The sequence below is a fragment of the Schistosoma mansoni genome, chromosome 4, assembly GCF_000237925.1.
Source record: "Schistosoma mansoni strain Puerto Rico chromosome 4, complete genome".
Taxonomy (NCBI): domain Eukaryota; kingdom Metazoa; phylum Platyhelminthes; class Trematoda; order Strigeidida; family Schistosomatidae; genus Schistosoma; species Schistosoma mansoni.
Genome location: NC_031498.1, coordinates 20,270,056 through 20,280,147, shown reverse-complemented (window position 1 = coordinate 20,280,147; position 10,092 = coordinate 20,270,056). Strand labels below are relative to the sequence as shown.

The 10,092-nt window shown below is 37.2% G+C and overlaps 1 protein-coding gene across 1 annotated transcript; it reads right to left on the bottom strand.

The window, feature by feature from the left end:
- Positions 1-397: 397 nt before the first annotated feature.
- On the bottom strand, positions 398-6,291 carry Smp_062530 (suppressor of variegation 4-20-related; the record flags this gene model as incomplete). Its single annotated transcript, XM_018797134.1, has 8 exons — positions 6,169-6,291; positions 4,451-4,745; positions 4,256-4,415; positions 4,111-4,223; positions 3,889-4,075; positions 2,618-2,951; positions 554-1,306; positions 398-516 (listed from the first exon to the last, which is right to left on the bottom strand). Exons 2-8 carry the CDS (start codon positions 4,624-4,626, stop codon positions 398-400), a joined length of 1,842 nt encoding a protein of 613 aa, XP_018652206.1. The 5' UTR covers positions 4,627-4,745; positions 6,169-6,291.
- Positions 6,292-10,092: the final 3,801 nt, after the last annotated feature.

Sequence of the window (10,092 nt, the reverse complement as noted above, 5' to 3'; positions counted from 1 at the left end):
AACAACACCCCCGCCACGAGAAGGCAGTGAGTAGGACTTCCCTGGCAAAGGCTATATACGCGCAGCCATGTGAGAGCATTTCGAGAGGGAGAGCGGACTCTCCCCACTCTCGGCCGTACCAGGGCATTTGGGAGCTAATGAAATTTAACTTGTAAAAAATGAGCTTCTGACCAAAATTTCGATGAATTTACGTAGGGGATTACGTAACTAGTTAGTAGCTAGTCATAAAAACAAATAACCAGTATATAATGATCATTCTAAATTTAAAGTATAGATTCAGCTCAGATTTACTGGGAAAATATTTTCATTAAACTCAATTATGAAGACAATGACCCCGAAAAGCATCATTAATAAAATATAGAACTAGAAAAACGACACGACTGGTTTTCTAACATATTTAATTGAAATAAACATTTTCTAACGTTAAACGGTGTCTAAGATTAATCATCTGTGTCAATGAAAAACGTGATTCAGTACCACATTCGTTCAATTTGCCATACTTCGAAACACACAAATCTGAAAAGAGGTGTATATAAATTTTTGCTTAACACACCTGTAATTCGTAATGGACTGATGATTGGTATAGAAAACGGAACACTAATATCAGATGGTTTTCGTTTCATATTCCGATTGTCAGTGCACGCTTGAACTGCTGATTCAAGATAGTAAGATGATTCAAGATCAGGTGTAACAACAATCGTCTCACTAAATGAATTGTTTGGTGAAGTTGATGACATGCGATCCAAATCTGGTGGCAATGGACTATTGTAGCCACTACTGTCATTGTTAACACTCTGTCCTAATCCACTACTTGTCCCATCTGATTCTTGCCATGATATACCATCACAAACTATATTGTGATCAGATAGGTTACTGATAATTTTTCTCGAAGTAAAATTGTCCTTTACTTGAGCGTCAGACAATATTTGTCGATTTTTTACGGCAGCGACAGATTTCATTCGTCTTTTTCTACCAATGGCATGGGGATTTGAACTTGACTTGTTTCTTCTCAAAGAGGGAATAATATTCGAAACTGTCATTCTTAATGAGCACTTTTTGTAAGAAGGCTTGACTTTTGGCTTTCTGTTTTCGTGACTGTTCACACCAAAGGACTTGTTTACAGAAGCTACTTTTGCAGCAAATAGTCGAGCTTTCACACGGTTTAGACGAGATCCAGTATGGCGTAAGGCGTAGGCATTAGGTAATGCTTTACAAGCTAAACCAGTGGAAGATCCCTTTTCTAGGAAAAAACCCAAAGGTAATTGCTTAGCATTTTCTGCCTCATTATATGCAGACGGAGTATTGTCTACAAAAATCAAAGCATATACAAAAGATAAATAAATAAAGTCGTAATCTCATTAGTAACTTGTTTAAATACCTCAGAGAACCATTAAGATATTAAAACGAGAATGCACTTTAAACATTCAACGAGGCTGTAGACCTAATTTGACGTCTAAAATGTCACTCCCTTACTCGTGTAAAGAGTGAATCCAAATATTGAACAGTAAAGTTACTGAATGGGGAGGATAAACTGTATTTTTACATGAACTTAATTTCTTTTCATGCATATAATGAATAAAGTGAATTTTGATAGAATTGTAGAATCTCTACGTTTGATATTTTTGAGAATTACAGCAAAATGTCATAAGGATTGTGAAAAAGGGCGAGAAATTGAAGCTTCGGTGATATTTAATATCATACAAATACTAGTTACTTGTATGAAAAAGTTAACACATCACAGATAAACAAACTGCAAAGGTGAATAGAATAAAATTTATCGGGACAAATGACGTTATGGATTTATTTTGCAGTTGGACATACTTGAATGACGACGTTAATGCGTCTAGGAGAGATATAGTTCTATATTTCATCGATTATTTTTTACATTGATCAAATATAGAGTTTCAGCTTTTAGTTAGCAAAAACAAACTTTCAAATAAATGAGATTACACACTTAGGAGTGAAGATGGACAAAGTCCTGTTTATTGAAGACACTAGCAAAATTTAACTATTTAAAAACCTTAAGTAACAACGCCAGAATATTTGAGACGAATTTCTTCCCTTCTAAATGGAAATATCGTTTTAAGACTGATCTCTGTCAATACCGAGTTTGGTCATAGCGATTAAAGTAGTGGGGTGTGTTTTTGTTATTTCCATTTATCTTGGAAGCCATGTCAGTCCGGATGGTGTAGTGATTGATGAAATCTTGGGACAGGTTCCAAAAAGTGGTTTGACTTATGATAAGTGACAACGCCTGTTTCATACTGTTATCTCGATTCATTTGCTATTAATTTTGTCGACTTCGTTTTTCATACGTGGTCTAGTGACTTAGGCTGATGCACATTTTAGGTAGGTACTACATTGATCATGGCTAACTGATGGAGTAAAAATTACTGTTTACTATACTCAATAAGCATATAAACATAAATTTGTCATTTTGTATATGCATCGGAAGTGGATATAAGCAAAATCAAAAAAACATAAGTTAATATGTTCAACACTGAATAGATTTAGTTTCGCGATATCTTTGGCAAGTTAATAATATATTGAATAATGATAATAAGCGATAATATACTAGAACTAACACCTTTACATAGATATTTGGGAACAAACCTACCTGGTAATAAATTCATCTTGTCCAGAAGAACATGACTGTGAACATTAGGATTGTAACGGTCATTTTGATATGATGCTATATTTCTGGTATAGTTTTCTTGACCATTCACAATATTTGAAATCAGTTTTTGATCGGAAACAGTGGTACTATCAATTGCTTGAGTGAATTTACTAAAATAACCGCGCCCCAATAACTCGCAAGTAAAACACTCACAAGCTCTATTATTTGTATCGAAAAAGTGAGTACCATAATAGATAAAAATTTCATCACCACATTTTATATCCATTTTAGCTTCTAGACTCATACGAGCGTCAACATCACAGTTAATTGTGAACTAAATTCAATCAAGAAAAAAGATTGTGGGATAAGGTGATTTGCAAGAACGATGTTTTTCATCAACCAACAGAATTTTAAGCTTTGATGACAAAAACCTACACTTAGTAGAGAAGTAAACTCAGTTAATATTACTCAAAAAGTATCCAACATCATTACTTTTGAAAGAGGACTAAATGCTCGGAGATTCATCACTTGAAAAACCATTATTCATTCTTAATACATTATTTGAGGTTCAAAATGAGGTAAAAGCACTGACATGAAATCTAAAAATCTGATTGACCAATCTAAACAACCCTCTAGAGACCGGCAACGACCATATAGCAAAGTTATACTAACTTTTTTATAAAATCGGTCAGTAAAAATTGGATCTCATTATGGTTGAATTATCTTAATTACACGACAAACACTGCCAGTGTTCTAATTCTAATAAACAAAAATGTAATCCATGGAAGAAAACATCGACGGTATTGCTTAAGACCAATCACAATGGGACACATTCACTCCTTTTTACTTCGCAACCCTAAACACTACCAAATAATACCTACTCGTTTTCTGTGTTGGTTGATCCGTGTTTTTTTTAAATTTAGTTGGTGTCTTTTGCTCTTTTATCTAGATATCTTCAAACTTGAATCAATGAAGGATTTGAGTGTGACCGACTTGGTCTCGTGTGTTATTACGAGTATGAGGGCTGATATCACTTCCCGGCTGCCCACAATGTGGAAGGGTATTTCGTGAGGGACCTGAAAAAGAAGTTGGATTAATGTTGGTCTTAACGACCTGGTGGTGTAACCACAGAGCCCAAGGGATAACTGCTTGAGGCCGGTTGCGCACGACCGAGTTAGACATAACAGGAAGATTAGAATCTAGTAAGAATACAATATGGTTGCTAAGGAAGGTATAAACTTGGGATGCATCTAGTATATCGAAAACGTTACCTCACAGTTTGGATGACAATCATGATTAACGTAAGCAGCTGGACCCAACCACAACTGAGAGCAATTTTTCCTAGAAGAATACATGACCGAAAAGTCATTTTTGTGATGCTTCAGAAATGCAGCTTCTTCGTGATGTTTAAGTTCAGCAATACATCCCACCAAGGTACTGATACGTGATCCTTTGGCCCTACAAATTTATTTATGAGAACTCTTTTAGTTTACCAATCTCTTGTTGCAAAAATTGAAGCACCCATATGGTTTTCCGATGCATAGCGCCAACACGGTCGAATTTCGATGCCAGAACGATCATCGAACAATAAAAGATAACGAGTGACCTATATATAAATCAAGACTACGAAACACATACATGTTCTTTGAACCGAGGATCAACACTCCAAGGACGTTTTACAATATTTGGATCGGCTATCAACTGATTATAGGCAGCATCATAACATTTATGTTTCTGAAAGTTGCATATAATATCACGAAACTTTCTTTTAATTCTCTCTGGAATCCTTAACTTCATACTATAGGATAGAATATGTTACTTGCAAAAACATACTCAGTCATTTTATGGGTAGTGAACCCAAGATAAGGGTCAACGGTGAGAGCGGAAGCAAGATCATCAGCCTCAGCCAACTCCTTCCAAGTCATCTGATGGCTCCCTGTGACATTAGGAATAGGGTTCTTCTTTGCAACATTCATATCAGGTGGTAATTTAGATCCCCGTATCCTCATTATGAGATGTTACAAAAAAATAAGTTTCTTCAGCGTGTAAAGACGCAAACCAGTTTATGGGGTAAATAATTTCATTGAAGTTTCCGTTCCCATTACAGAGCATGACGTCCAAACAAAGACTAAAAAAACAATAAATAAGTTATTTACTGACAGTGTAGGAGTAAAATGCGGAAACTGAGTTTCCCAGCTAAAAATGTCTTCATAACTGATGAAATTTCAGGTTAATTATTTCCTATAGACTTTTGTTGAATAGGATCCGTTAGATGTCGAATGGGTAAAAAGTCAGAATATTTGAAAAAATTTAACTAAGCTTATGTCTAAGTGGTTATAATACAAGGGTTCTAGTCCCTTTTCACTAAACTTAATCTTTATTTGGCTCAAAATACAAGCTGAAACAATTATTTAAGAGGACTGTCAAAATGGAAACCTAAAGACTCGGTGCTGCCGCATGTCTCAAGCTATTTATGGCTTTCTCAAATCTACAGCAATAAGAAAGCTAATGTTATTTAATTCAATGTTTTGCTAAACAACTGACAACTAATGTCAAGTTATAGGCCAGTCAAAGTAGTATTTGCCCTGGTCAACTTGAGATTAAGTGACCAGCCCATCCTTTTTGAGTGTAGATGTCGATTTCACAAGACATGTCCCTCAATAATCCTAAGCTATGTAACGTTTCCTAATGTCACCTTTTTACATTGGCTCAGGCAATAACTATCAAATTATAGATTTCCAGGGTCCAATTTGGAAAGTAAATCCAACTGGAATACGTCTTACGAGTAGATTTTTTAGATAAACTTTAATGTGAGGCTTAATTCGCTTTACACAGTTAAGGTAAGATTTCTTTACTATCATACAGTGAATGAGACATGGTGCTAAAGCGAAGTCCTATGAAACGTTCACTCCTACTGTTGATTTTATTTCGTTAAGAACTTAGTGAGAATCTCTTTTTCTTTACTATTCAAATTAGACTTAATAAAACCACGCTTCTCTTAATGAGATGCGGTTTATCCTTAAGACTGGTTAAAAAAAATCTGACGTAGACTTAAGATCATTGACTCATCGGCTTTTCAAGAGTTCTGGATACAATCAATGCCAGAACAGTATGAATGTTTCAGAAGTGAAAATATACTCAAAATAATGAATACAACCAAAACTTAAGTACATTCATGAAATATATTGTAAATACCCAAACAACCAATAAAGGGGAAATGAAGGCGAACAAAGGGGAAATAAAGCGGAAAATGCATTGGAAAATAAGTCGTAAATAAAGGGGAAATGCGCCAAAATGTCTGCTTTTTCGCCTGTCCGGGGGAAATAAAGCGTAATTTCCCCTTTCTGTCGCTCTATTTTTCAAATGTCGCTAAATTTCCGATTTTTCCCCTAAATATCCGAGGAATAGCCGACTTTTCCCCTAAATATCCGACGAATTACCGACTTTTCCCCCAAATAGCCGACGAATAGCCAACTTTTCCCCTAAATATACGACGAATAGCCGACTTTTAACCGAACTGAACTTAAGATAAAAGTGTGAAAAAAACTAACCACGCTTGCTGTGCTTCATGAAATAATACTCATGATAGAGTGCAGCAGTATTCATAAGCATACAACACAAAACGTACAACGCAAATCAATTTCAGATAAACCCAAACAAAGCGCCTTACAAGTGTTTAATGTCGAAGTCCTATGTAATGTATATTCAATGCATCAGATCACGTCTGATCGTTACAGACATTGCTAGGCACAGAAACCAGCAAATGAAAACTAGAATAAACAACTCTTTCAGTAATTACGTGTTATCTGCTATTCTGACTGTTTGAGAATTCACCAAGTCATACCCAGAAATGATTTGAGGACGTTGCTTGGATCAATATTGCCCTAATAATAGGTGAGTTATTTCCAGACACTTATTATCGTTATGGCAAAGCTTTTAATCATATATGATTTAAGAACACAAAAAGTATCTTCACACTTCCTAAATACATGCCTTGATTTCAATCCTACTTGGAAATATGGACTTTATTACAAACAATTCACTCTAAATTTGGTGATGTGCCACAAATATCTCCGATTTGGTCCAAATCAGCACATTAAGTACTGTCAGGAACTGACTCAGGGCATATTGAAACTATGAAACTTGATCTATACGATTTCCATACCCAAACAAAGACTGATTGTAATGATTTGATAACACTAGTGAGAGAAATCCCTCGTCTTAATATTTTTTGAACGATTTACTAAAGCCCCTGTTATATCCAAATGAAGAATAAATGAATCTTAACTGCTAGGAATTATTTTTGGGTAAGTGTTGCATATAGTCTTATTATATTTAATATTTTCCTCACTCCATTCGTATTAAGCCAGCAATTAGGCAGTAACTAAACTAAACTGAATTGTGAAACAGAGGTTGAACTTAGCAATCAGACGTACGGCAAATTTCATTGGCAATATAATACTGTAAGCTTTGAAACCGATTAATAAATCAAAGATGACAGACAATTCCCATTTAAACATTAAAAATTAAAAACATGAAGTTCAGCGAAGGGGCTCTTTTCAACGACTTTTCATTAAGTTTTTTTCTCAATACATATACTGTCGAATCCTCCTGTAGCCCCTCTGAGGGGTTACTGACGGTCACAAGCTCTGATAAAGGAGGGTTGGGCATGGGATTGGTGACCACATCCTGTAGAGAACTAACTCGCTAAAAGACGCTAACCAGGAAAAATTATTCAAACAATTTAAACTCTGCCCTGGGAGTTGAAGGAAGAATTATGACGCCTAATGATGAAGGATGAGATTCTTCGGAGGTTACGAGGCCGACGCCCCTACTAACAACCAGAGAAACAATTTTCATAGGTATATGGAACTACTGGACGATGCGGGAAACGGGAAGAGTATCCCAAATTGCTTCATAAATGAGGAAATACAATCTGGAAGTGCTTCGGATCAGTGAAACACATTGTACATAGGTTGTACAACGACGACTAACTTCAGGGATGCAGATGATCTGGCTCTTCTCTCCCACACGCAACAACAAGTGCAAGAGAAGACAACCGGTGCAGCAGCAGCCTCAGCAGCAGTAGGTCTCAATATACACAAAGGGAGAAGCAAGATTCTCTGATACTGCTACGTCTTAGATCTGTCTACCCACTTTCATGCCGAGGATAACTTGTCTAATGTAAATTAAGACCTTGACGCGATCGGCTGACTGGCTTAACCTTGAGGCTAGTATGCGTGAGATCGAAGTAGGGTAGAGAGAAGAAAACTATTCTATCACCTGATCGGCTGGCAGGCATACGCGACAGAGAAGACATGACAACTGGAGTACTACTCGATTTATTCCAAATTCCGACCTGGTACCCTATTTCAAATTAGTGTGAAAAGATACATGAATAAATAGATGACTAACTCGACCACAACGTACAATAGTAAATGTTATTGTTATACAAGCTTTGAATTAAATGAAATAACGTCCCCAAAAAAAGCTTCCGTAGTTTGTCAGGGCTTCTTGTTTCGCCATTCCCATCAGCTACAATACAGAATGCACCAGTCAAATCACACTTGACGATAAGACTTTGAAGGATGTGAAAAACTTTACATATCTGGGCAGCATCATTGATGAACACGGTGGATCTGATGCAGATGTGAAGACGCGGATCGGCAATGCAAGTGCAGCATATTTACAAGTGAAGAAGATATGGAAGTCAACTCAGAAACTGTCAACCAACACCAAGATCAGAATTTTCAACATAAATGTCAAGACAGCTCTACTGTATGGGGCGGAGATCTGGAGAACTACGAAAGTTGTCATTTAGAAGATACAAGTGTCTATCAACAGTTATCTTTGCAAAATACTTCAGATTTGTTGGTCAGACACTATCAGCAACAATCTACTGTGGGAGAGAACTAACTAGATCCCAGTGGAGGAAGAAATCAGGAGGAAGCGCTGGAAGTGGATAGGACACACATTGACGAAAGGACGCAACTGTGTCAGAAAAAAACCCTCACTTGGAATCCTGAAGGCCAGAGGAGAAGTGGAAAAACAGAAAAGACATAACGCCGAAAAATGTAGACAGACATGGAAAGAATGAACAAAGTCGGACAGAACTAGAAAGGAAGGCCCAGGACAGAGTGGGTTGGAGAATGCTGGTCGGCGACCTATGTTTCATTGAGCGTAACAGACGTAAATAAGTATGTAACATATACAGTCATTTATTCTCTTTCTTTTTCACAAGTATACCTCTTTGCACATTACATTCGTATTTCCTTCCTTTTTTCATAATCAACCTGTTATTATTCCAAATACTAAAAAACTTGTCTAAATACGGTGAACAGTATGTAAACAAGATTGAGACTTAAGTACAATTGCATTTCCGAAGAAGCCTGAAATGATGTCTTCACAACGCTTATGTGCTAATAGTCAGTCAGTCAGCTACAACGTAGGACAAGGCACATACATGCATCGGACCAAGTTGCCACACCTCATTAGCACAACAAGTTGAACACCGAATTCATAAAGGGAGTTAATTTAGTGGCTGTAGCATATATAAGAAAGGTTGTATATATGGATACAGTATAGGAAGAAAGACAGATATGAAGCAATTTTAATCTCATGGTTTAGGGGAAAATAAAGAGTGTATACACCTACGCCATTGTGATCGATTCTGAGCCATGTCACACAGAGTCTCCAACCATCTGTTACGATAGTCACGCGGACCACAACCAAGTAGTCTGCATCTACCAACATGGCTCAGACTAGGAGCTAGTGACTTCAAGCACTGATGTCACGTTTTGGTTTGGCCGCCCCTAAGTCTCTTCCAACCATCGCCAATACTAGTAAGCATAGCGCGTCGTGGTAATCGGTGTTCAGGCATACGTACCATGTGGCCCAACCATCTCAGTCGATGTAGATTCACAACATCATCAACTGATTTATCATCATTCTTTAATACCATGCATCTTACCTCACTATTACTTACCCGGTTATCCCAGCAGATGCGAGCAATATTCCTGAGACATCTGTGGTCAAATACTAGTAACCTACGAGTATCTTCTACTCTTAATGGCCATGTTTCGCAGCCGTAAAGTAGAACAGAGCGAACTGCTGAGCAGTATACTCATCCCTTAATTGATAGACGGATATCTCGTCTTCGCCATAGGTGATGTAAATTGGCAAAAGCCAGACGAGCTTTTTGAATCCGTGCTGAGATTTCGTCAAACACCAACCCATCAGGGCTGATCAGACTTCCAAGATAAGTGAAGTTGTCGACGCGTTCGACTACTTCACTCCCTATCTTTAGTTCGGGTGTTGACGCAGGCCAGTCCTGGAGCAATAATTTACATTTGGATGGGGAGAAACGCATTCCAAACCTACTGGCATTGTTATTCAATGCTATCAAAAGAGTCTGCATTTTATCAGCGTCTTCACCAAACAGGACTATGTCATCTGCGTATTATAAGTCGATAAGT